This window comes from Lepidochelys kempii, chromosome 6, assembly GCF_965140265.1.
Source record: "Lepidochelys kempii isolate rLepKem1 chromosome 6, rLepKem1.hap2, whole genome shotgun sequence".
Classification (NCBI taxonomy): Eukaryota; Metazoa; Chordata; order Testudines; family Cheloniidae; genus Lepidochelys; species Lepidochelys kempii.
The window spans coordinates 29831704-29859392 of record NC_133261.1 but is presented as its reverse complement, the minus strand read 5'-3'; the positions used below and the strand labels follow the sequence as shown (position 1 = coordinate 29859392).

Genomic DNA, 27689 nt, shown 5'->3' with positions numbered 1-27689 from the left:
AATTTTAGTTACCATTTTCAAAACTGTATCTTTAATTCATATCGACTTTTGAATTTAGTAAGCCTATTACAAATGATTACTAGAAGAGATCCATAATTTTAGTCTGAGTATGAAAATCTAACAAATGTACCTTATTAATTTAGTTTGAGATATCTTATAAGCATTTCTGTTGGTATGATGTATTTGGAAATATTTGCACTCTCTGCACAGACACAGATTGTACTTGGGTGTTGACTTGGGACAACTCTCAGTGGTTTGATTCACTACTTTTGTGATGGGCTGCCCTTTTGTCTTCCAGAACCTAAGCTTTCAGTTTGAAAAACATTGCAACTGTCAGGACAAGAGATACAAAGAGAGCCTTCCAAATGTGAACCAGTGGTGTAGTGGTGTTTGTCAAATACTAGTCCTGAGAGGTGGGACTTGCCCCACTCATCTGGAGTCTGTCAGTTTAAGTGACAGTAGTGCCAGTGCTGAGCAAAGCATAAAAGGGGTGATGACACGAAGGCCAGCTCTACGCCACGGACCTACGTTGGTATAACTACATCACTCAGGTGTGAAAAATCCATACCCCCGAGTGATAGTCATACCAGCCTTATCCCCCCCCCCCCCCCCTTAGACAGCGCTTTGTCAATGGGAGAGCTTCTCCTGTCAATAAAGCTACTGCGTCTCAGAGGTGGATTAACTTGGCTGACAGGAGAGCTCTGCAGCTGGGCCGATGCAGCATTTTAAGTGTAGACCTGCCCTAAGATCTGCATAACAAAAAAATCAAGAATGGCATGTCCCTTCTCATTTTGCTGTCATGTGTGGGAGAAAATTAGGTTGTAGGTGGAATTTGGAAGCTTACAGTTAAGTTTTAATTGTTTTACATTTCCAGTCAGACCACTGGATTTATTGATTTATTTAATTTTTAATAGAGGCCAAAAGCCAAGTTTGTACAGCACCTAAAATCTGAGAGGTGCGACTGCTACATAAATCTTAATCTACTGAGAATTAAGTTACCTTGTGTTTTGGTTTGGTTTTTTCCCCTTTCTCTTCCCATAGGTATTATCATGGTCCAACTCCAATTCAATCACAGCAATATGCAACCAGTCAGGATATTATTAATTCTTTTCATAGTATTAGACAAGAAATGGAAGCCTACATACCCAGACTAACTCAGGTAGGAAAAATTCATTTTAATTTAAATACAAAAAAGTAAAACTCCCTCCTTAATACTGGAAAGTTAGTGTCAAATTAGCTTTGTCTAGATATTTCTTGACTTACTAGAATTCTGGTACTTACAGAGTTTTGTCCCTCAAGATGAGCCTGATACTTTTCCGATTAAGTTGCGTAATGTTGGAAACTATTTTAGAAGTGAAGTCTTCCATCAGAACAACACTTAAGTTGCAGAGCAGTGTTTTAGCCATACCACTTCAGCTCTTCTCTGAAGTTGTAATATTAAGACAAGTAACTACCATATTTGCTGGTATTGATCGGCAAATCCTATAGCCCTCTCATACCTGCGAGGAAGCTCCAAATGTAGTGGAATCAGCATTGCTGTACTGCACAGGGTACAACAGAAAGCCACACATGGGGACTTAGCTCCACAACGTGAAGGTGGAGCTATCTCTGGCGGCCCTTACCTCAGGCACAGGGAGGGGTGGGGAGGGTTTGATGGCAATACAAGGTCACAGCCAGTGGGTTTGTGACTAAGTGGATCTGTAGGACACAGGTGCTACTACCTCTCTGAGGTTGCCAAATGGCTGCATGTGTGCTGTGCCCTCAGGTTGACTGGGGCAGCTGGTTCTCGTAACTTCCCTTGCACTCAGAAAATTTACTTTTGGCCCTTATTAAATTACCACAATGTTTGTGCCTCACAGTTCTAGTAAAGTCATGAGGACCAATGAAAATTTTCCTTCACTTGTCATATTGCCTTATTAAAAGTTTGAATGATCTTGACTTGCACTAGTTTGGCAATATCATGTGCATGTTAAGAACCCACACCACAGACATCAAGTAGAGAACAATACTGGTGGACAGGTGCTCTCTGGGTTCCCATCATGGTTTCTGGAACTTCCTAAGGCAACATGAGTTAATGCTTAGTAGAACTGCATGTCCAGTTCCCTATCCCATCAGTGGGGAGATGACTTTTATACTTGCAAAATTCAAAATTATTTCAATCTAAGATCACTAACGTACGTCCGGATGGATATGTCTGGGCCAGTGCAGTTCACGCTTTTCTTTAAGACTTTGTCCAGAATGTTTTAAAGCGAGTCACTGGGGAAGACAATATGAAAGGGCTTTGGGTTTTTTTTTTTCCCTCAGGTTCTTTCAAGTGGTGCTGCTACTAGCACCATCACAGCCCTGTCGCCTGGAGGAGCCCTTATGCAGGGTGGGACACAGCAAGCCATAAACCGTAAGTTTTCGTATTGTAAGTTACCTTTTAGCCGTATAGGCTACACCAACAGCAAGGTGGCGTGCCCTGGCTTTTTAAATTTTTGGATACAACAGGTTATACTGACAAAGCAAATGCAGAGACATTCATCGAAAATACTCCTTGCAAAGTATAGAAGTTATCAGGAAAAAGGACAAAGGAAAAATTCTGAGAGAAACTAGCAATCCAGTCTGCCCGATAGGGAAGCAGTGGTGGCTCTGGTGCAGAGGTAAATGGAATTAAGTTAGCTAGGAGCAAACAAAGCCAGACTGACTCTCAGAATATTAAGTTATTTAAAAGGTAAAACCATTTATTACTCCTCCACTAAAGGCCCTGTCTAGCTGCTTCCAACCTGTTGCCACCATTTTGAGCAGATAGGGTGAAACCCAAGTAGCCACTCTGTTGAGTTGAGGACAGCCAGTAAGCCTACTTTCTTCTCCAATATCTCTGCTCACGCTTAGGTGCTTTCATCTCTACACCTGCTTTGTGTAGGCTTCTCCTCCCCCTTCTTTCTCCTCCTGCTGGCTTTCTGCAGTGGTAGAAATGAGGAATCACAAGAGATAAGAGGTAGCAGCAGCAGTCCAGCTGCACACAAATGAAAGCTCTGAAGCCTTGAGTTAAGGGCTAAAACTCAACACTCCCTGGCCTTGGAAGGTATGCCACAGTGTAAAAGCAGAGGGGTAGCTTCTTGGCTCTTACATTTTCTCTGACATTTACAAAATAAAGCTTCATTTATGCTAGGGGAGCAAGCTGTAGATTTTATTTGGAAACAGATTTTGTAACCAAATCTGTCTGTGAAATAATTGTATGCAGTGTAGTTGTAGCTGTGCCAATCCCAAGATATTAGAGAGATAAGGTGGGTGAGGGGATATCTTTTATTGGACCAGTTGAGAGAGATGAGCTTTCAAGCCACACACAGCTCTTCTTCAGGTCTCGGAAAGTTACTCCGAGTGTCACAGCTAACTGGACTTAGCTGTGATGCTCGGAGTATCTTTTGAAGAACTGTGTGTGGCTCAAAAAGCTCGTCTCTCACCAAAAGAGATATTACATCATCCACCTTGTCTCTATGAAATAATTGCTCAATGTTAATTTTTCTTATGGATTACAGAGGCATAACTGTTCTACACAGGCCCTATATGTCCACTTAGTTCTTCCCCTTTCAACCGATCCTGCTTATACCTCCTTGAGCTCCTGCCTCTTCAGCCTTGCAGCGACTAAGCTGAGTCCCTGTAAGGCCCAGTTTGCACTCTTACTTCCCTGGTAACTGACAGGAAGCATCACAGAAACAAGGGCAGAAGTAGCCACAGTCAGGTACCACAAGGGAAAGTGTAGAGTGCACTTCAGAATGGATGAAAAGGGGTCAATAAAAGGTGGGAAAGGACAGGGTTTTCCCTCCCATGCTGTCAGGTTTTGTTTTGTATTCTACCCCACTTCTGCAACCCCAACTCCACTCTTAAAAAAATAATACCTTACTCGGCAGGCCACAAGTTCTTCTACCCTCAAGAATGCAGAAAGGGTAGAAGTGAATACAAATTAAGCAGGCATAGTAAGTTGCTACATAGGATGGATCCGCCCAAAATGCAAGGTGTAGTAAGACCTTGGGGGTATTATAGAGAGCTAAAGTGCTCAATTCTGGTGTTGGGGTAATGCATAGGTCAAAGCTTACAAGTACCTGCAAATAGTATTGGGGGCCAGGTTTATAATGAGGCCATGCTGAGTTGCAAGCTCCTTAATGAAATAAACTCAAACAGCGGCATTGTTTGTGGCCTCTGTTTGGAGTTCTGCTGAGACCGTCGAGTTAAGGTTACTGTGAGTTTGTATTACTTGATCACAGCTATTACCCTTTTGTGGTTCTGCTGCACGATACTTCTTTGCAGTACGCTTTGGCATGGGGAAGGACTGGGTGACTGCTCTGGAGAGCTGCAATTAGGTATTGAATTGAACCAGACTGAATAAATTGCTGCCTGCCTGTGAGAAGCCAGGAGAGAGCAGCGTGTGTGTGAAAAAGCAGAGGGTGAGATGAACTCTGGCCAGGAACGGTCTCAGGGCCTGGCTTCACTGCGAAAAAAAGCTGTTTTTTACCCAGGACTAGCTCAGACACAGTAGTTACCCTCAAGTAAAAGACGCAGCCTTTTTTAGCAGTGAAGACAGAGACCTTAGAGACTTGGGCTCAACTATACCCAGCCCTAGGTAGGTGTGTAAGGGGCACAGGGGAGACAGCTCAAAGATCTTCCCCTCACGGCCCCGCATGGGAGTCTGAGGCCTGGCATTTTGGAAGCACAAGGACTCCGTGCAGTTAGTACCCACGCTGCAATGGCACGAACCTCCCCAAGGGAGCAGGCCAGGCCATCCTCATGCAGGAGCAAGGGCACCATGCACCTTTGGTGAGAGTGACACGGCAGCCACATACCCCCCGAGTCGGGCACAGTGTCTCCCTGCTGGGACTGTGCCTCTACAGCTCCCCTCCCCCTCAAGGCTAAAGAGCCACAGCACAGTGCATTGAGAGAAATTTGGGGCCCCGATACATCATGTTTACTGGGGACCCACCCTCCCCCATTTTATCCCCACACAGACTTTTGGGGGGCTCCTTGTACAGCTTCTTCCTCACTGACTATTTTATATTTCTGCTTTTTTTCCCCCTTTCCTCTCTTGGTCACTTTGTCTGATTGTTCCTTCCCTAACTTCTCTTCCTGTGCATCTCAGTCTCTAATTCTTTTCCCTTGCTTCTTTCACTCCTATAGCTTCTTTGTGCTTTTTCCTTCCCAGTTTTTTTCTCCTCTCTACTCCCTCTGCCACCGTGATCTTGCCCCTACCCCTGTATGTCATGAGGAGGGAAGGACCCTGATTATGTGAGTCAGTAGGATCCAAACTGATTGTGCTGCTTCTGCTCCACAATGAGTGGATTGTGATAGTGTTGACCACTTCAGGTTGGGGAAGTGCTCAGTGGGGGCTGAGGGTGAGAGCCCCCGGGAGGAAAATGGAGGATGTAGTAGCAGGTTAAGGTCCAGTGTTCCTAACCACTCTGGGTGGTTCTTCGGGTCCTGTTACCTCCAAGGGGATACATTTAATAAACACTCTGTTAACTTTAAATGAGCCCTAGAGCATCTTTTTTAAGAGACTTGTAGACTACAAAGAAATAGTGTAATTGACTCTCTGCTTGTGGACTGGCACAATACAGTTGTTTGAGTCCTAGACTGCTCCTGTTACAGGTATCAAACATCTTTCTTTATGTATTAGCCAGCTCTTATTTTACTTACACATTACATAAATTAAGTGACATGCCTTTTCGAAAATTTCTTTTCCTGTTGCAGAGATGGTGCCAAATGATGTTCAGTCTGAACTGAAACACTTGTATGTGGCAGTTGGGGAGCTATTGCGACACTTCTGGTCCTGCTTTCCTGTTAATACACCATTCCTAGAAGAAAAGGTAAGAGCGATTGATGGTATAAACTTGCCAGTATAAATGTCAGTGTGTCTTGTAAACGTGTATGTTCTGTAATGAGACCATTGAAAGTATTTTTATTCAAGCTGTAGTATCACATTATCAATCATGTGGTATATATAATTCTACATGATGATTGTCCTTTCACTCTTGAAATGATTATGGACAGAAAGGCACTATGTAAAAACAGCATAATTAACTCAGCAGATCTGCTCCCTCTGCATAATTGGAGTGTGATCTGCCAATGCTATTGCCTAAAACTGTTTTTTGCTGTCCTGTTAACTACAGTACAGAAGAAGGGGCTGAATACTTGTGGCTCAGAAATTGTCGTATTACCTATATTCCAATTGTAGAATCCTGATTACTGGTAATGAGAACTGGAAAGAAAATACAATCAACCTTGGATCTCAAAATCAAGATAACAGTGGTAGGCAGGAGAGAACTTGTCTAAACAGAGCAAGTTTAGTATAGAATCTCACACACATCCACAGTATCATTGTGCCATTCTAGTCACCTTGCAGAGTATAACTGCACTTCAAAAAGGTTAGAGCATGGGGTTAAGAATCGGAAACAAAGCATAGGATTCTAGCTCTGCCACTGTAGGTTACTGTGTGAAATAAAAACTTCTATTCAGATGGCTTGGGCCTTCTACTGCAACACTTAAAAAAAATCATAGTGTGCTGTTGGCTTGAAGCAGAGAGATAAATAATGTTAAATGTGAGGTGTTGCTGACAAAGATACTGTAGAAATTACCACAGTACAGGTGTAAAGCATATTATGCTCAGTTAAACAGCTTAAGTTTAAGAAAAATGCAGAGCCATTTAGTGCTTGTTTTCAGTTGTTTAAAGCAAAAAGATTATCACATTTTCAATACAGTAAGTGCTTCCTAGCAATTTGCTTTAACTGTACATATTTACAGTAATCCTAGGTACTAGCTTCAAGGTATTTCAATTTGCAGGAGCAATTTGCTGAAAGCAAGAAAATGTTCATGTGAAGGAGTTTGTACTCTTTTTTCCTGTTGATCTCTTTCAGGTTATGAAAATGAAGAGTAACTTGGAAAGATTTCAAGTTACAAAGCTCTGTCCATTCCAAGAAAAAATTCGGAGACAGTATTTAAGCACAAATGTAAGAGGAAAAAGTATTCTTTCCAATTTCAATTATTTGTGCACATATTGATCTTTTAAAAAAAAATAACTGACTCATATTTATCACAGGATGGCAGATTTTGGTCTCCTGTATTTGGGGGGGTTTTAATTTGTTCCATTAACTACACGTATAATGCTTAATTTTTCTTAAGTGTATTTCTCTCATCATCATCTCTCTACCCCCACCTCACCCCCCCCCCCAAAAAAAAATGGCTGATGGAGAAAAGGATGTTAGGGGTATTATATTTTGGAATAATTTTCTCCTTTTATTATCTTTCAAGTTGATAGTCTGATTTCTCAATGACCAGATGAATGGCCTGTTTAGCTAGTTTCCAGTGACTATGGAAAGTGCTTTTAAGTACAGCACTTGAACATAAGTTGTCCACATAATTTCCCTTGAACTAGCTAACTGCATATCCACTGTCTTTACTGATACTCTGCCATACTTGACTTCGAGACATTTTGTAATTGAAACTTGCGGCCAATTCTCCTCTCACATCACATACCCTGATGCAACTCCCTAGGCTTTAGAGGAGTTACTCCTGATTCCTCATACTGAGAGAAACAACAATCAATCCCATTTATGTTTGAGCAGAGTAAGGGCACACGTTTCTCAGATACTGGGATGATCCCTTTGTTTTATCTTTCAGTTGATAAATCACATAGAAGAGATGCTGCAGACAGCCTACAATAAGTTCCACACGTGGCAGTCCCGACGTATGCTGAAGAAAACGTGAAGACTCCTGCTATAAAGGTTGGAGAGGGAAATCTGCAATAGCTGTAGGAACACAACCTGGCAAATGTGCAGTTCTTAGATATTGCAGGAACATCTGCAATATGTGGATTCCTGGAAATGTTGCTAACTGAACTTGCACATTTTTTGGAAAAAGACCTGTGATTAAACTTGAAACTAGGGAAAAATTGAGGAAGAACCAAAACAGAAGAGCTGAGAGGCAAAAAAAATAACATATTTAAGATGCTGTTTACTGCAGTTACTCAGGAACTGCTTTTGATTTGCATAAAGAGCTGCTTTCAGAAATAAACTTTAAAAAGGGTGTATTAATAAAATCTGAAACTGTTTGTCTAATTTTTTTAAAATGTGTATGGCACAGGGTAGAATGTAATGTTTTTCTTCACTGGATTCTGGCATTTTATTGAATTCTGTTTGTACTTACTGAAACAAAGGTTAACAATGACATTTTAAATATAGCTGAGACTGTTTTTGCTTCAAACATCTGACAAGATTAGCTGTCAGAAGACCAGCTTCGGCCATATGTTTCCCCACAAACTGGAAGCAACAGACATTGCACTGAAAGCTGTTTATGGTTTGGAGTCCCTAAAGGCATGAGTGGGGGAGGGCACACTTTTGCCTCTGTCTTGGATTTTTATGCAGAATATTTTCAGCCATCAAGTTTGCATGTTTTCCTTTGAATGCAAGGGTTGCTATTGCAATTTTTTTTTAAGGTGGCATCTGTTTTGAGAAGGAGAGAATGCATTTTCTAAAATAAAAGTTTCTTACTAAAGAACTAGAGGAAAAGTCACTTACTTTCACCTCTTAGAAGAGAGAGATTGCTCCTAAATCTGTTTTTCTCCACTCTTCCTTGTTGACTGTTACACTATTTTTGGCGAATTGATAATCATTGCAAAAGAGTGAAAAGTGTGTGAATACACAAGCTCCTGAGGTATCTGGAATCTGTGCCATACTTTGTTCCAAATACATAAACTGTGAGTTGATCATAAAACCTATCCGTCTTGTATTAAATATTTGACTTGGAGACAAAGTAAACCTGTTCTATATTAGTAGATGCAGTAATGACACACTGTATTTCATTTTGATCATTAACAAGGCCCATGGTATGGGCTACTGAGTTTTTGACTTGGGTTAAATGTGACTGTTGGAGAATTGGGATGTATTTAATACACTGAAACAACTCAGAATGACAGTACGTATTTAAGAGCAGACAGCCATTCAAATTGGAGACTGACTCATCAGCCTCCAGAATGGTTTACCTGAGAGAGACAGATGAGCATTGCAATGGTACTTAAACCCTACAGCATGTTGTCAGTAAGGGGATGGCACCTAATCCTGACAAAATGTGTGTGTGTTTACACACACACATGTTGTCAGTAAGGGGATGGCACCTAATCCTGACAAAATGTGTGTGTGTTTACACACACACAGTAGCAGAATCTATCTATGGTGTCCATGCTCTACCGCTACTCCCTTTGAAGGGGTGGAGGGTTTTCTCATTGAGTAAAGTATGTAAGCTACATGCTTATTGTATGCACTTTTTGTGGGTTGCATAGTCTGATAAGGTTTTTGGTACAATCAGAATTTCTCTCCCTGTCTGCACTGACGAAGCCTGGTTTAGAAATTTAATAATGCATTGTTAACCTAGCTTCCCTCAATCTGCCCTTGCAGATAGGTGCTTGTTATCTGCTCTGTGGTAACTAATACGGTTCTGCTACCACACAGACTGCTGGGTTTAGTAAGAGGAACAGTTTTTCTAACCTTACATGGTGAAAAGCGTAGTAGGGGGAAGAGGTAGGGGAAGCCATCTTGCTAAAAATGCAATGTGTGTGTTCTGGTAGTATATGGTCCTACTGTCCGTGTAGAAACAAAGTAACCTACTTCTCCGTGAACTAAAACTAAAGTAAACCTAATCCATCCCTGCTCGAATTCCACTAGATTTTAATGGACTCATATCAGGGAGACATTGACCCACAATAGTTGTCTTTAACATTGGACACCTATCAGTGTCATACATCTTGCTTTTTAAATAGCCACAAAGAGAGCAGTATGCTCCAAAATAAAGTAAATCTAAGTGGCTTTTTTTGAACTGTAGTACATTTCTCAGTGGGAGAACTTTCATCAGACCAGGAATGAGGAAAATTGATATAGTTGCATTCTAATGTTCCCTGGAGCTATGATAAACTTAAGCAAGATTGCACTGAATTTTTTTTAAGCAGTTGCACTGTTTTAACATTACAAAGGTAGGGTTTTGAACATCAAATTAAGTGGCATTTAGGCTGAAGCAACAGCATTTATGACTCCTGGAAATGTTGGGCAAAACGTTTAAGTTTCAGGGCATATGCACACTGTCCGTACACTCTGGGGAATCCTTGCCTTGCAATCATTGTTTGAGGGAGGGATATGTTCCTCTTCACAGGTCCTTAGGTTTACATGGATACCAGGGAGCTTGTTGCTACCTAAATGTGTGATGGATTAATAAAACATGTGTTGAGAAGAAATGCTGAAAGCAGCAGTTCTGACCAGGAACAATTTGAGCTAGGCTGCTATGCACTGCGCATATTGCTCTTTCAAATATTTTGGCAATAAAAGATGCAAGCCCCTCCTAAAGTAAGGGAGGCAGTCACCCTCTCTCCTACAAATTGAAATACTTTACGTACCTTTCTCCTTTTTTGTCTCCTGACAGCATTGATTTCAATACTTTTGTAGCATGGTCAAAAAAGTGACCTGACAATTCCTTAACCATTTTGAAACTGAATCATTCGCTACCTTGCTTAATATGCCAATTGGAATCTTTTATACTGACTTGTATTTTTAAAGGAAATTCATACAACTTGTATCACTGGCATTGATTCAAAGTATTTGTAGAATAAACCCTACTGAATTCTGCAGTCAAGTCTTCTCTAATGCTTCCGACTATGTATTTTGCGATGTTCAAACAAATCGAAACCAAAACAAACTCTATGGGTCTCAGCCAAAGGTGCTGCATATGGCATAAGCTCAGCTCTCTTCTTGGCAGTAGAGTGCTTTTCAGAAGAGGACTTACTTGCGGCAAAGGAATCCTCTTTATTCTGTGACTGAAACATCTTCTGAAATTCCTCATTTAGCTTTTAAATGTAGGAAGCATTTCATTGTTGCTGCAACAGCAGAGTACCATCTTCCTATTGCTACTCTGTTCTCTTGTAATGACTTTTCCCAGTCAGTCGTACAACAGCTATTGGATAAGAGGACATTGGTGGTATATTAACCTGCTCCCCTCTTAAGTCTTGGAGCTTTACGGTAATATAGGAAAACCCTAGTATTTATATATACTAACATAGCAACTTTAATTACCAAAAATACTTTACAACCTATAGGTACTGTAACAATTGCATCATCTATCACTCAAAGGCAGGCTTTGCTAGGGTGGAAGATGGCAGCTACTTAACAGCATATACTAACCCTAAAATGAGAATGGAAAGTAAAGAATTTCATCTACTGAATTCTTATGGCTACAGTGACTAGTTACACTGGAATCTGGCAAAAAACAAAACAAAAAATGGACTAGTCCTTGTGGGATCTTTAATGAGAATATGGGGTTGGGTCCTTCAGCTGGAGGCCTCACTGAAAGACTGATGCTCTGCTACTACCAGAAGCACTATGCTAACGCTGGGCCATTGACTCAGAGGAAAGGGTGCCATCTGTTGTATGAGCAATGCTACTTCCTCTGCATGCATGAGTTTTGTTGTATACAGTCTGACCCTTCTTGATCCTCTACAATTTCTACACAGTCCAAAGTCATAGGGCTGTACTATCACATCTCTCTTCCTTGCTTCTCTTTATATGGAAAAATCTGCCTTTTTAGGCCACCGCCTACCTTGATTTAAAATAAAGTTAAGCAAGGTGCTCAATTAATTATACAAGAAATAAGTAAGCTGCAGCATCTTTAAAATCATCACTTCCACAGGAGCTCTGCCAGCCACCCACCAACCCCTTCATCAGGTAGAAAACCTGTCCAAACAGGTATCTTTTGCACATGCCTGGAAAGTCATGAGATTTAGGCTATTTTGGATCAGGGGAAGAGTGCCAGAGTCTGAGCCATCACAACACCTTGCCAGTCCTCTTTCATATAGTCGGCTTCAGTTCCCCTGCTGACCACAGCTGTGGCAGAATGGCACAGGGGGAGGAGTGATCCCTCCAGTAGGCTAGTCCTGGGCCACTCAGGGCTTTGCAGGTCATAACTAACCCCTAACATTCCACCCAGACACCAATAGGCAGCCATTGCAGATTCTAAAGCACTGTTCTTTTTCTCCCCACATCCCCTCAATAAGTAAGCCACTGTGTTCTGCAACAGCTTTAGTCTCCAGTTGATTTTAAGGTGTAACACAGAGCTGGCAAAAATGTGGGATTTCCAGTTCATGGGTAATGTTGCGGGTTTGGTCTAAATCAGACTAGATCCAAATTTTTCAAACATTTCACATGAACCAGAAATCTCCAAAAAAGTCATTTTGGAAACACTGACAGGTTGTGCTTACAAAACCAAGTTTGCTGCCCAAGATCTTGATGGCTGCTGAGTGAAAATGACATTCTTGTCTGTTTCACAACTGCTATTAGCAGCCTAAAACTGACAACATCAATTTCACTCAACTATTGGAGTTGGCAGGGGCAGCCCTGCCATGCAGACTGTCCTGGGCTGGGTAACCTCAGGACTTGCAGACTCTTGGCCGAGCTGGCTCCCTGAACTGCAGTCTTATCCAATGGGACTTTCCCAGAGCCATGGACCCTGGAAGATTGGGTTCCCCAGCAAGTTGCCAGGTTTCCTACAGAAACCTGCTGAGCAGGCAAGGGTCTACTGGAACCCTGACACTGATCTGCCAAAAGTTCGCTGAACCCTGTGATGTTTCCTGAAACATTTTGGGTTGCAACAAATTGGCATTTTCTAATAAAACTGTTCAGTCAAATTTCCAACCAGCTCTAGTAGAGTCCAATGTAGAGTGCATTGCAATAATGTAATCTTAATGTAACAAAAAAGCCTAGATAAGGGTGGAAAGGTGACAACATCCTAGCTAGCTGCAGATGGGTCACTACTGTAATATGGAATAAACAGCACCTGGGAGTGTGTCCAAAAGTCACCCTTCAGTTGCAAACACTAGCAATTAATGGCAAATATACTCCTTTAGTCAAAGGGAGGGATTGATTCAGAGAGTTTAAAGCCAGAAGGGACCATTAGGTCATCTTGTTGGACCTCCTGTATATCACAGGCCATTAAATTTAGAATCCTAGAAATGTAGGGTTGGAAGGGACCTAGAGACATCGAGTCCTGCCCACGGAGGCAGGATCAGGTAAATCAAGACCATCCCTGGCAGGTGTTTTTCAAAGCCTCCAGGATGATGGGAATTCAGCAACAAGCCTATTCCAGAATTTAACTACCCGTATAGTTAAGTCATCATCTTAGCATATACACAACATGCCTCAGGTGGCACATGACCAGGATTCATCACCAATTTGGTCCACTGGTTGGATCATTAGCTTTTCCCAAAATCTAAACCTATATCTCCCTTGCTGCAGATTAAGCCAATTACTTCTTGTCCTACCTTCAGTGAACAGGGAGAACAATTGATCACCATTCTCTTTATAACGGCCCTTAATCCTTTTTAAACCTTTCTTCATAGATCAGATTTTCTAAAGCTTTTATCAACATTGTTGCTCTCCTCTGGTCTCTCTCCAGTTTCTCCACATCATTCCCAAAGCGTGGCACCCAGAACTGGACACCGTACTCCAGCTGAGACCTCACCAGTGTCACGTAGAGTGAGACAGTTATATCCCCCATCTTACATACAACACTTCTGTTAATACACCCCAGTCTTTTCACAGCTGCACCACATTGCTGACTCACGTTCAATTTGTGATCAACTCTCATCCCCAGATCCCTTTTAGCAGTTGTCATAAATATAAAGGGAAGGGTAAACACCTTTAAAACCCCTCCTGGCCAGAGGAAAAACCCTTTCACCTGTAAAGCGTTAAGAAGCTAGGATAACCTTGCAAGCACCTGACCAAAATGACCAATGAGGAGAAGAGATACTTTCAAAGCTGGAGGGGGGAGAAACAAAGGGTCTGGGTCTGTCTGTGTGATGCTTTTGCCGGGGACAGAACGGGAATGGAGTCTTAGAACTTAGTAAGTAATCTAGCTAGAGATGCATTAGATTCTGATTTCTTTAAATGGCTGAGGAGATAAGCTGTGCTGAATGGAATGGATATTCCTAGTTTTGTGTCTTTTTGTAATTTAAGGTTTTGCCTAGAGGGATTCTCTATGTTTTGAATCTGATTACCCTGCAAGGTATTTGCCATCCTGATTTTACGGGGGTGATTCTTTTTACTTTTTCTTCTATTAAAATTCTTCTTTTAAGAACCTGATTGCTTTTTCATTGTTCTTAAGATCCAAGGGTTTGGGTCTGTAGTCACCTATGCAAATTGGTGAGGATTTTTATCAAGCCTTCCCCAGGAAAGGGGGTGTAGGGCTTGGGAGGATTTTGGGGGGGAAAGACATTTTCAAGCGGGTTCTTTCCCTGTTATATATTTATTAGACACTTGGTGGTGGCAGCAATAAAGTCCAGGGGCAAAGGGTAAAATAGTTTGTACCTTGGGGAAGTTTGAACCTAAGCTAGTAAAAGTAAGCTTAGGAGGTTTTCATGCAGGTCCCCACAGCTGTACCCCAGAGTTCAGAGTGGGGAAGGAACCTTGACAGCAGTACTCCTATCTCACCAGTTATTTCCCATTTTGTAAGTTACGCATTTGGTTTTTCCTTCCTAAGTATATTTTGCACTTGTCTTTATTGAATTTCATCTTGCTGATTTCAGACGAATTCTCCCAGTTACCTTGGTATTGAGCCCAATAATTTGTTTGACTAAAGCATAACTTCCAGAAAGGCATCCAGTCTTGATTTGAAGACATTAAGAGATGGAGAATCCACCACTTCCCTTGGTAGTTTGTTCCCATGGTTAATCACCCTCCCTGTTAAAAATTTGTGTATACATTTCTAATTTGAATTTGGCTTCAGCTTCCAGCCACTCATTTTTATTATACTTTTTGCTGCTAGGATAAAGAGCCCTTTAGAACCAGGGTATTTTCTCCCCCTGAAGATACTTGTATACTGTAATTAAGTCAGTTCTCAATATTCTTTTTGATTAGCTTAACAGACTGAGCTCTTAAGTTCCTTAAATTCATCTCTGGCATAGCTCAGTCATCTCAAGGCTCTATTTGTTCCAATATGAGCTGTTCCTAAAAAGCGTATGTGAAGGGGATTTGCCTACCCAACCCTAGTAATAAGCTAAATATCCCCGTGCAGGACCTATACTTGGTTTACCACTGTTCACCATTTCTTTACATAACAAGACATAAGAGAGTCCAAGTCAGTACAAGCTGTCCCCATTTCTATGATGCTAGCAAGTTAAGCATTTTAAAAAACAAAAAATACACAATGTCCACTAGAGGGCACATAAATAAAGTCCTGGCTGCAAAAGCAGGAACAGCTGGTGGTAGTAAATCAAGAAGGGGAAGGAGAACTGCAAAAGAGATCACAGTAAAGTGAGCTAAATTTATACACCCAAAGTTCACGTACACTCTTCTATCCAACTTAAACAAAAGAGCCTGATTTCCTCATTTTAAAAACTACCCCTTTGCTTATTCTGTCTTGGTTGTAGGTGTGGTGTCTGCATGGCCCCCAGCAGAATGGGCCCTGATCCTGACTGGGGCCATTGAATGTGACTACAATATAATAAAGTTGATGAACATCAATTCTGAAAATGACACGAAAGATGCCTCAATGAGCCCCAAACACTAAGCTGTGAGCACAGACCTAACGCGTTCTCCGCAAAGCACCGTACAGCCCTCACAGTCTGGAAGGTGGCAAGAGGTTTCAGCGTGAACCTTCTGAAGCTGCTTTTCCTTCTCTGTGGATTTATTTTTCAGAGATCAGACCTCACCAGCTTCTCCACTATTTCCTACTATGGGAATTACCCTCCACCTGTGACTGAGCTGGGCTTTCAGTTAGCCCATTCCCTGCTGTGTAAGTGCTATTTAGCCATCTCAGCTGAAAGACTTTATTGGGCTCATGTCCAGCCCAGCTTCCTTCTCCTCTCTGGCTCCCTCCAGAAGACCCCATGGAGCTGCCCTACTGCTCCCCAACTAGAGGGGGCCAGGCAGGCTGTTGCTGCTTCATTCTATCTGAGCCAAACTCCTCCTTTCCCAGCAGGGCTGGCTCACTGCCTGACCACATAAGGATGAAAGCTTGTTCTGTCCAGCAGTGAGGTAGGCCCTGCCTTTCCCTGCTGCTTCAGGGGGGCTGTTGGTCCTTCAGGTCGCCCTAGGAAGGCATTCACCAATATCTGCAACAGGGAGGATGTTTCTATGCACTTATCAAGCTCAGAACCTAAAGCTCTCCAAAGGGAGCAGCTTCCCTGAAGCTATGGGAGCCTAAACACCATTTCGCTCTCCAAAATTTCAGTGCTTACGTAACCCATTCCTTTCCCCATGGACTCAGGTTAGGAACGCTCTGCATTATGATAAGTCCTTGAGCAAGGGGTGTATCTTCAAGTGTACTGCCCTGTTGTCTATCTCCCAGCCACGGGGTCCCCCGCCTGTAACCACAGCACCATCCTTGACTCTGAGTTCTCCTAGATCTGCCTGGCTGCCCATAGAGTCATAGAATATCAGGGTTAGAAGGGACCTCAGGAGGTCATCTAATCCAACCCCCTGCTGAAAAGCAGGACCCATACCCAATTAAATCATCCCAGCCAGGGCTTTGTCAAGCCTGACCTTAAAAACTTCTAAGGAAGGAGATTCCACCACCTCCCTAGGCAACGCATTCCAGTGTTTCACCACCCTCCTAGTGAAAAAGTTTTTCCTAATATCCAACCTAAACCTCCCCCACTGCAACTTGAGACCATTACTCCTTGTCCTGTCCTCTTCCACCACTGAGAATAGTCTAGAACCATCCTCTCTGGAACTCTCTCTCAGGTAGTTGAAAACAGCTATCAAATCCCCCCTCATTCTTCTCTTCTGCAGACTAAACAATCCCAGTTCCCTCAGCCTCTCCTCATAACTCATGTGTTCCAGACCCCTAATAATTTTTGTTGCCCTTCGCTGGACTCTCTCCAATTTATCCACATCCTTCCTGTAGTGTGGGGCCCAAAACTGGACACAGTACTCCAGATGAGGCCTCACCAATGTCGAATAGAGGGGGACGATCACGTCCCTCGATCTGCTCGCTATGCCCCTACTTATACATCCCAAAATGCCATTGGCCTCTTGGCAACAAGGGCACGCTGCTGGCTCATATCCAGCTTCTCGTCCACTGTCACCCGTAGGTCCTTTTCCGCAGAACTGCTGCCTAGCCATTCGGTCCCTAGTCTGTAGCTGTGCATTGGGTTCCTCTGTCTTAAGTGCAGGACCCTGCACTTATCCTTATTGAACCTCATCAGATTGCTTTTGGCCCAATCCTCCAATTTGTCTAGGTCCCTCTGTATCCTATCCCTGCCCTCCAGCGTATCTACCACTCCTCCCAGTTTAGTATCATCCGCAAATTTGCTGAGAGTGCAATCCACACCATCCTCCAGATCATTTATGAAGATATTGAACAAAACCGACCCCTGGGGCACTCCACTTGACACCGGCTGCCAACTAGACATGGAGCCATTGATCACTACCCGTTGAGCCCAACAATCTAGCCAACTTTCCACCCACCTTATGGTGCATTCATCCAGCCCATACTTCCTTAACTTGCTGACAAGAATACTGTGGGAGACCATGTCAAAAGCTTTGCTAAAGTCAAGATACAATACATCCACTGCTTTCCCTTCATCCACAGAACCAGTAATCTCAGCATAGAAGGCAATTAGATTAGTCAGGCATGACCTTCCCTTGGTGATCCATGTCAGCCACTGATTTGATTCCACCTCTGCTCAAGTCCTCATGTATGCCAGCATCTCTCCTAGTCTTCAGGACAGCAGCTCCCTTCTCTCTGGCCTGCCAAAGCATCAGTTGTCCAGATTCCAGCATGTTCCCAGGGCTGGATTTCTAATTAGGCACAGTAGGCACGGTCCTAGGGTGACCAGACAGCAAGTGTGAAAAACCGGGCTGGTGGGGCGGAAATAGGCGCCTATATAAGAAAAAGACCCCAAAATCGGGACTGTCCCTATAAAATATGGGCATCTGGTCACCCCTAGCCTTACCTCTCCCAAACTGTGCAACAGAAAAGTCCGCTGCAGGCAGGGGGGGGCTGAAGATGCTGTGCCTGGGGGCATGTAAGGTGTAAATCTGGCCCAGCATGTTCCCCGTATTATCCCAGCAGCGTCCCAACCTTTATCTAGAGGGGGAACAGCTTTAGGGGAAAGGCATTGTTCAGGCTCCATGATACACTCCAATCCTGGCCTCACTCTCCTGCAGCTACTAGCAAAGGAGCCAGTTTTGAGCCCTTTCTTTCATTCTTTACTCAGGCCAAACTCCCAGTAAGGAGACCAGGCCTAAACATGGTATTTTGTTCTGTGAACTGGATAGAGATCATCAAACGCTTCGGGACGGGAACGCTCTTTCGATGCATATGTACAGCACCTAGCGAAACGGGCCCCAATTTCCATTAGGGTCTCCAGCTCAGAGGCTCTCAACCTTGCCAGACGACCGTACCACCTTGCGGCGTCTGATTTGTCTTGCGTACCCTCAAGTTTCACCTCGCCTAAAAACTACTTGCTTACAAAATCAGACATAAAAATACAGAAGTGTACAACACGCTAGTACTGAAAAGCTGCTGATTTTCTCATTTCTGCCATATCATTATAAATCAATTGGAATATAACTATTGTCCTTACATATCCATGTATAGTATATAGCACAGTATGAACAAGTCATTGTATGAAATTCTAGCTTGTACTGACTTCGCTAGTGATTTTTATGAAGCCTGTTGTAAAACTAGGCAGATATCTAGATGGGTTGATGTACCCCCTGGGAGACGGCTGTGTACCCCTAGGGGTACACGTACCCCTGGTTGAGAACCACTGGTCTAGTTTGTACTGTAGTATCAACAACAAAAGCACTCGTTTCCTACCACATACAGTTTGTAGTTTTACCGGACTCTGTGGGGCAGGTTGGGATACAGCAAGTTGAAAAATGCTATATAAAATGCAGCCGTCTAGTGATTTGAAGGGAAAGCTCTGACACCATGGCCCAGAAATAGCTAGTTCCTGGTGAGAAATCTCCTAAATTTTTCCTTTATCCTATGGGTGTGGCTCTAAACCCTGCCTAGTGGCTGTAAAAATCAGACTTCCTATCTGACTAATGCTGAATCCAGCTTATCTTGATATGACTGAGCATTTATACTTCCTGGTGCATGCAGGGTGTACAGAGCATGCTTATACAAGCAGCCCCATGTGATCCACTCTTAGGAACTACTCATCAAATGAAAAATATCCTAGAAAACAAGTGGTCTTTTCCTACCAGCTTTCAGCAGCCAGACACAAAAGTTGCATGGGTGACAGCAGAGAATGGATACTACATCTGGGAAGCAAGGCTCCCAAAGCGTTCCGATTTTAAAAATCTAGCATGTCCCTGTGTGAACAAGGCACCTGGCAGTGCTGAGTTGATAGAGGTGTATTCCAGAAGGGCGGAAATGGAGGCTTGATCAAATTATCTTGCTTTACTCAGAACTCTTGCCGTTAGTCCTATAAATTTAATAGGCCCAGGAAATCAAATCCTTAAAGATTTTTCTGCTTTCTTGTGAAAGTTAAGCATCCCAGCAGGTGGAAAGTCTCTCACTGCCACTTGTTAGTCCATCCTAACTAGAGATTAGTCACTAGAATGCAACATCAAGAAAGTCAAAGAGAAATGGCTGAATAGTTACTAGAGAAAACCAGAGAAAAAGCCTGTTCATTCCCATCTATAAACTCTGTGCTACGATACACTGGGGCGAAATCTCAGGAATGTATTTGTAGATGCTACTTTAGCCCTAGTGCAGTACCATGCTCATAACATGGCCTGGATTTAGGGAGCAGACCAATTGGCTGAGAATGGGTGCAATTCTAAGACCAGCTCCATATGGTCAGGCTTCATTAAATAAACCAAGGCTCAATGGCTAATATCAACTATCAAAATATGGGACTGGTTTATGCATGTTTGTCCACACACCCCCAGCCAGAGGAGCTGACTCCTAGGCAGTCTGCTGACAATCTCACTGCTCCTGGGCCACCCAGTCTACATAGGGAGATTCTCCTCCCAATCCCCCTCATGTTGTAGGTTGAGTAGCTGAGGGCATTTGGAACTGTCCCATACTCCAGCATGGGAGGGGGGTGGATTGCTAGGGGGAAGTTATGGGCAGGTACAGGGCATTGACCATTCCTTCAAGAAGGGGAAGGAAGGGAGGCGCTAGATGGGACCCTGCATATAAACTTCATACAGATTGTCAAATCTAGGATTGAACACAATCAAAATCATCATCAAAGGAACAGGGGACCAGAGGTCACCCTCCTGGGTGAGGGGACAAAGGGCAAGCGCTGCTCAGTTTTTCCCCACATTATTCTAGGGAGCTTAGAGGGGCGGTCACCTTTTGGGGAATGACCAGAGACTGTGGACTTGGGAGGAGCTGCAGGAGTTGACCTCCACACACACGACACTCATGTGCTTTGGCACCAGCTTTGGGACCTCCTGCCCTTGACTCACCACAGGCAGCATGGCACCCCTGCTTCTTCTGCAAGCTCTCTTCAAGAAAGACTGTACAGCCTTAGGCTACGTCTACACTAACAGTAATGGGGGTCAGTGGAACGTACAGCACTCAGGGGTGTGACTAAGCCACCCCCGAGTGATATAAGTTACGCCGACCTAAGCGCTGGTGTGGACAGCGTTATGTCGGCAGGAGAGCGTCTCCCACCGACCTAGCTACCGCCACTTAGAATCATAGGGTATGTCTACACTACGGACTAAGGTCGAATTTATAGAAGTTGGTTTTTTAGAAATTGGTTTTATATATTCGAGTGTGTGTGTCCCCACAGAAAATGCTTTAAGTGCATTAACTCGGCGGAGTGCTTCCACAGTACCAAGGCTAGAGTCGACTTCCGGAGCATTGCACTGTGGATAGCTATCCCACAGTTCCCGCAGTCTCCGCTGCCCATTGGAATTCTGGGTTGAGATCCCAATGCCTGATGGGGCTAAAACATTGTCGCGGGTGGTTCTGGGTACATATCGTCAGGCCCCCGTTCCCTCCCTCCCTCCATGAAAGCAAGGGCAGACAATCGTTTCGCGCCTTTTTTCCTGAGTTACCTGTGCAGATGCCATACCACGGCAAGCATGGAGCCCGCTCAGATAACCGTCACCCTATGTCTCCTGGGTGCTGGCAGACGTGGTACGGCTTTGCTACACAGTAGCAGCAACCCATTGCCTTCTGGCAGCAGACGGTGCAGTACGACTGGTAGCCGTCCTCATCGTGTCCGAGGTGCTCCTGGCCACGTCGGCTGGGAGCGCCTGGGCAGACATGGGCACAGGGATTAAATTTGGAGTGACTTGACCAGGTCATTCTCTTTAGTCCTGCAGTCAGTCCTATTGAACCGTCTTATGGTGAGCAAGCAGGCGATACGGATTGCTAGGAGTCGTACTGTACCATCTTCTGCCGGGCAGGCAAGAGATGAGGATGGCTAGCAGTCGTACTGTACCATCTTCTGCCGAGCAGCCATGAGATGTGGATGGCATGCAGTCCTTCTGCACCATCCGCTGCCAGCCAAAGATGTAAAAGATAGATGGAGTGGATCAAAACAAGAAAGAGACCAGATTTGTTTTGTACTCATTTGCCTCCTCCCCTGTCTAGGGGACTCATTCCTCTGGGTCACACTGCAGTCACTCACAGAGAAGGTGCAGCGAGGTAAATCTAGCCATGTATCAATCAGAGGCCAGGCTAACCTCCTTGTTCCAATAAGAACAATAACTTAGGTGCACTATTTCTTATTGGAACCCTCCGTGAAGTCCTGCCTGAAATACTCCTTGATGTAAAGCCCCCCCCTTTGTTGATTTTAGCTCCCTGAAGCCAACCCTGTAAGCCGTGTCGTCAGTCGCCCCTCCCTCCGTCAGAGCAACGGCAGACAATCGTTCCGCGCCTTTTTTCTGTGCGGACGCCATACCAAGGCAAGCATGGAGGCCACTCAGCTCACTTTGGCAATTAGGAGCACATTAAACACCACACGCATTATCCAGCAGTATATGCAGCACCAGAACCGGGCAAAACGATACCGGGCGAGGAGGCGACGTCAGCGCAGTCACGTGAGTGATCAGGACATGGACACAGATTTCTCAGAAAGCATGGGCCCTGCCAATGCATGCATCATGGTGCTAATGGGGCAGGTTCATGCTGTGGAACGCCGATTCTGGGCTCAGGAAACAACCACAGACTGGTGGGACCGCATAGTGTTGCGGGTCTGGGACGATTCCCAGTGGCTGCGAAACTTTCGCATGCGTAAGGGCACTTTCATGGAACTTTGTGACTTGCTTTCCCCTGCCCTAAGGCGCATGAATAACAAGATGAGAGCAGCCCTCACAGTTGAGAAGCGAGTGGCGATAGCCCTGTGGAAGCTTGCAACGCCAGACAGCTACCGGTCAGTTGGGAATCAATTTGGAGTGGGCAAATCTACTGTTGGGGCTGCTGTGATGCAAGTAGCCCATGCAATCAAAGATCTGCTGATATCAAGGGTAGTGACCCTGGGAAATGTGCAGGTTATAGTGGATGGCTTTGCTGCAATGGGATTCCCTAACTGTGGTGGGGCCATAGATGGAACCCATATCCCTATCTTGGCACCGGAGCACCAAGCCGCCGAGTACATAAACCGCAAGGGGTACTTTTCGATAGTGCTGAAAGCTCTGGTGGATCACAAGGGACGTTTCACCAACATCAACGTGGGATGGCCGGGAAGGGTACATGACGCTCGCATCTTCAGGAACTCTGGTCTGTTTCAAAAGCTGCAGGAAGGGACTTTATTCCCAGACCAGAAAATAACTGTTAGGGATGTTGAAATGCCTATATGTATCCTTGGGGACCCAGCCTACCCCTTAATGCCATGGCTCATGAAGCCGTACACAGGCAGCCTGGACAGTAGTCAGGAGCTGTTCAACTACAGGCTGAGCAAGTGCAGAATGGTGGTAGAATGCGCATTTGGACGTTTAAAGGCGCGCTGGCGCAGTTTACCGACTCGCTTAGACCTCAGCGAAACCAATATTCCCACTGTTATTACTGCTTGCTGTGTGCTCCACAATATCTGTGAGAGTAAGGGGGAGACGTTTATGGCGGGGTGGGAGGTTGAGGCAAATCGCCTGGCTGCTGGTTACGCGCAGCCAGACACCAGGGCGGTTAGAAGAGCACAGGAGGGCGCGGTACGCATCAGAGAAGCTTTGAAAACCAGTTTCATGACTGGCCAGGCTACGGTGTGAAAGTTCTGTTTGTTTCTCCTTGATGAAACCCCCCGCCCCTTGGTTCACTCTACTTCCCTGTAAGCTAACCACCCGCTCCTCCTCCCTTCAATCACCGCTTGCAGAGGCAATAAAGTCATTGTTGCTTCACATTCATGCATTCTTTAGTCATTCATCACACAAATAGGGGGATGACTACCAAGGTAGCCCAGGATGGGTGGTGGAGGAGGGAAGGAAAATGCCACACAGCACTTTAAAAGTTTACAACTTTAAAATTTATTGAATGACAGCCTTCTTTTTTTTGGGCAATCCTCTGTGGTGGAGTGGCTGGTTGGCCGGAGGCCCCCCCACCACGTTCTTGGGCGTCTGGGTGTGGAGGCTATAGAACTTGGAGAGGAGGGCGGTTGGTTACACAGGGGCTGTAGTGGCAGTCTGTGCTCTAGCTGCCTTTGCTGCAGCTCAACCATACACTGGAGCATACTGGTTTGGTCCTCCAGCAGCCTCAGCATTGAATCCTGCCTCCTCTCATCACGCTGCTGCCACATTTGAGCTTCAGCCCTCTCTTCAGCCCGCCACCTCTCCTCCGGTCATTTTGTGCTTTCCTGCACTCTGACATTATTTGCCTCCACGCATTCGTCTGTGCTCTGTCAGTGTGGGAGGACAGCATGAGCTCGGAGAACATTTCATCGCGAGTGTGTTTTTTTTTCTTTCTAAGCTTCACTAGCCTCTGGGAAGGAGAAGATCCTGTGATCATTGAAACACATGCAGCTGGTGGAGGAAAAAAAAAGGGACAGCGGTATTTAAAAAGACACATTTTATAAAACAGTGGCTACACTCTTTCAGGGTAAACCTTGCTGTTAACATTACATACATAGCACATGTGCTTTCGTTACAAGGTCGCATTTTGCCTCCCCCCACCGCATGGCTACCCCCTCAACCTTCCCCCCTCCCCGTGGCTAACAGCGGGGAACATTTCTGTTTAGCCATAGGCAAACAGCCCAGCAGGAACGGGCTCCTCTGAATGTCCCCTGAAGAAAAGCACTCTATTTCAACCAGGTGACCATGAATGATATCTCACTCTCCTGAGGATAACACAGAGAGATAAAAAACAGATGTTGTTTGAATGCCAGCAAACATACACTGCAAATGCTTTGTTCTACAATGATTCCCGAGTATGTGTTACTGGCCTGGAGTGGTAAAGTGTCCTACCATGAAGGATGCAATAAGGCTGCCCTCCCCAGAAACCTTTTGCAAAGGCTTTGGGAGTACATCCAGGAGAACCGCGAATGCCAGGGCAAAGTAAACCTTTCACATGCTTGCTTTTAAACCATGTATAGTATTTTAAAAGGTACACTCACCGGAGGTCCCTTCTCCGCCTGCTGGGTCCAGGAGGCAGCCTTGGGTGGGTTCGAGGGGTACTGGCTCCAGGTCCAGGGTGAGAAACAGTTCTTGGCTGTCGGGAAAACCGGTTTCTCCGCTTGCTTGCTGTGAGCTATCTACAACCTCCTCCTCCTCATCATCTTCTTCGTCCCCAAAACCTGCTTCCATATTGCCTCCATCTCCATTGAAGGAGTCAAACAACACAGCTGGGGTAGTGGTGGCTGAACCCCCTAAAATGGCATGCAGCTCATCATAGAAGCGGCATGTTTGGGGCTCTGACCCGGAGCGGCCGTTCACCTCTCTGGTTTTCTGGTAGGCTTGCCTCAGCTCCTTCAGTTTCACGCGGCACTGCTTCGGGTCCCTGTTATGGCCTCTGTCCTTCATGCCCTGGGAGATTTTGACAAAGGTTTTGGCATTTCGAAAACTGGAACGGAGTTCTGATAGCACGGATTCCTCTCCCTAAACAGCGATCAGATCCCGTACCTCCTGTTCGGTTCATGCTGGAGCTCTTTTGCGATTCTGGGACTCCATCATGGTCACCTGCGCTGATGAGCTCTGCATGGTCACCTGCAGCTTGCCACGCTGGCCAAACAGGAAATGAGATTCAAAAGTTCACGGTTCTTTTCCTGTCTACCCGGTCAGTGTATCTGAGTTGAGAGTGCTGTCCAGAGCGGTCACAATGGAGCACTCTGGGATAGCTCCCGGAGGCCAATACCGTCGAATTGTGTCCACAGTACCCCAAATTTGAGCCGTAAAGGCCGATTTAAGCGCTAATCCACTTGTCAGGGGTGGAGTAAGGAAATCGATTTTAAGAGCCCTTTAAGTCGAAATAAAGGGCTTCATCGTGTGGACGGGTGCAGGTTTACATCGATTTAATGCTGCTAAATTGGACCTAAAGTCCTAGTGTAGACCAGGGCATAGAATCATAGAATATCAGGGTTGGAAGGGACCTCAGGAGGTCATCTAGTCCAACCCCCTGCTCAAAAGCAGGAGCTGGTTGAGCTGGTTTTAATATATCAGCATAATGCAGCTACAGGAGCGCTCATACAGCTGTATCTGTACAGCTGTGCCTCTAAGTTTGTACGTGTAGACATGGCTTAAATCGTCATTCATTTCTCTGGGGATTCTGTAGTGCTCAGGGCTGGGGAGCATGGGACAACATGTCATCCCCATAGCTCCCCCCAGCCTCAATTCCCCTCCCCTCCTCGGGCAAAGTCTTAGGAGGAAGAACTGTGCCGAGCTGGGCTCCCTGCTGTGTGCGAGGGGGGGTAGGAGGAAAGCTGCAGATCTAGGAGACATGATCCACCCAAAAACACACAAGAAAACTAAGTCAGTCACTTATTTGTATCAGTAACTGTTCTGTTGTATTGGAGACCATCCAAAATCTTTCGTGTTACTACAGATTTGCTCCATGCATATATTTACCATGTCATGGTGTTTGTGAATTTCAATATTCAATCATGTATGGTCCACTTACATAACAATTTATACATTCCTGGGGCAAGACACTGCTCCCAGTTTCCCCAGCACAGATCCAGAGAAACCCTACTGATTTCAGTGCACGTCTGTGTACTGCAGCTTTATGCACTGATGGATGGTGAAGGTTATGAAATATTGGTCTACATTTCTGAAATGGTTTATTCATAGGGGAGGCAGCCAGGCAAGCAGGAAGAGCTGAGCGATGCTGACTTTGCACACGTTCCACTGCCTGCATCTCCACATATGTACTGGCTTGGGGAACAGAGCCAGAATCCATGGAATACAGGCCATCACAGACACAGCCTCTTCCTCCCCCCCGCCCCCCTTTGACATTCCTATTTCAGCTTTTAAAACAGCAGCAGTGGGGATGCACCGCAGCAATTAGCAATGTCAATGGGACATGTGCCAGCCAGCTCAGAAGAGCCTCCAGGGAGGTTACATGTTTTCAGAGGTTTTAGAAGTCTGGGTGCACGAAGCAGCCTTTTGCCACTCAAAGACAACTCAGAGTCAGGTCAATGTAAGCAGGCTGGGGGGACCTCTGGACTGACCCCATCATTCTGCTGGAGGTCATGAGGAGATACCAGATGTGCAACTAGGCACGGCAATCTCAATGGCACAAAATCTGGGCATGCTTTAGATATGCAATCCTCACACAGGGATCTCTTACCAGCATTAATATCTGATGGGGTTACTGCTCGTTGAAATAGGACGTTAGCTGTTGTACACAGGCCTAATTGGTCACACTACTCACTTGGCTAGGTTAGGGGTAATTTCATTCACTCCGGAAGCAGTTGGCGCGTTGTGCTCAAGCCTTGTGCGTATGTACAGGCCACAGAAAGCAAACAGAAACACACAGAATCCATCACATGGATTTGGTTACATCCCAGATGGACTCTTCGGACCCTTTAGTATCGAGTCTTGCCTGATGCTAAATGGTCCAAACACTGTCCCCCAGAAACACAAAATTAAAGGTTTCAGAGTAGCGGCCGTGTTAGTCTGTATTCACAAAAAGAAAAGGAGTACTTGTGGCACCTTAGAGACTAACCAATTTATTTGAGCATAAGCTTTCAGCATCTGATGAAGTGAGCTGTAGGTCATGAAAACTTTAATGATCAAATAAATCTGTTAGTCTCTAAGGTGCCACAAGTACTCCTTTTCTTTTTACAAAATTAAAGGTTATTCTCTTGCCCTCTGCTGCTGTGAGATCTCCTCCCTCCCTCCCAGCTCTGACTCAGAAAAGTGTCTCCTCCTATCATGTCAAACCACTTCACTTCTTCCTAGAGATGCTGCTTCCCAAAGTGATCATTTGGTGCAGGGAGGAAACTCTGTCAAATCAGCTGCATGTGCATGAGAGACAGACAGATGTACACCACATTACAGAGATAGTGCTGTGGCTTCATACAATGGCCATACTGCTTTTTAACCAGCCATTGTCAAATGGTTCAGTTCTATTCTCGTTCTAGTCAGTGTCTCTCTCGCTCTCTCTCTACATTTGAAGTAATAAATAGCTGCACATCAGTGTATTTCTAAGAGTCTGATACTATATTAGGTAGATAAGGCACTTATTGTGATATCTAACCAAGATCTGAATATCCCAGCTCACAGTCACAGTCCTGTATAATTTAGGAATCTCACATACTATTGTTAGACACAGTGGACAAATCATTG

The 27689-nt window shown here is 44.8% G+C and overlaps 1 protein-coding gene across 1 annotated transcript in view; it reads left to right on the top strand.

Annotated features, from left to right (window-relative positions):
* GTF2H1 (general transcription factor IIH subunit 1) overlaps positions 1–10642 on the top strand; it is a 36762-nt gene extending 26120 nt beyond the window's left edge. Inside the window, exons 11-15 of the mRNA XM_073347331.1 lie at positions 1042–1159; positions 2305–2395; positions 5725–5840; positions 6888–6980; positions 7651–10642. Coding sequence (XP_073203432.1) covers positions 1042–1159; positions 2305–2395; positions 5725–5840; positions 6888–6980; positions 7651–7737 — 505 coding nt within the window. The 3' untranslated portion in view covers positions 7738–10642. The remainder of the gene's footprint in view (positions 1–1041; positions 1160–2304; positions 2396–5724; positions 5841–6887; positions 6981–7650) is intronic.
* Positions 10643–27689: the final 17047 nt, after the last annotated feature.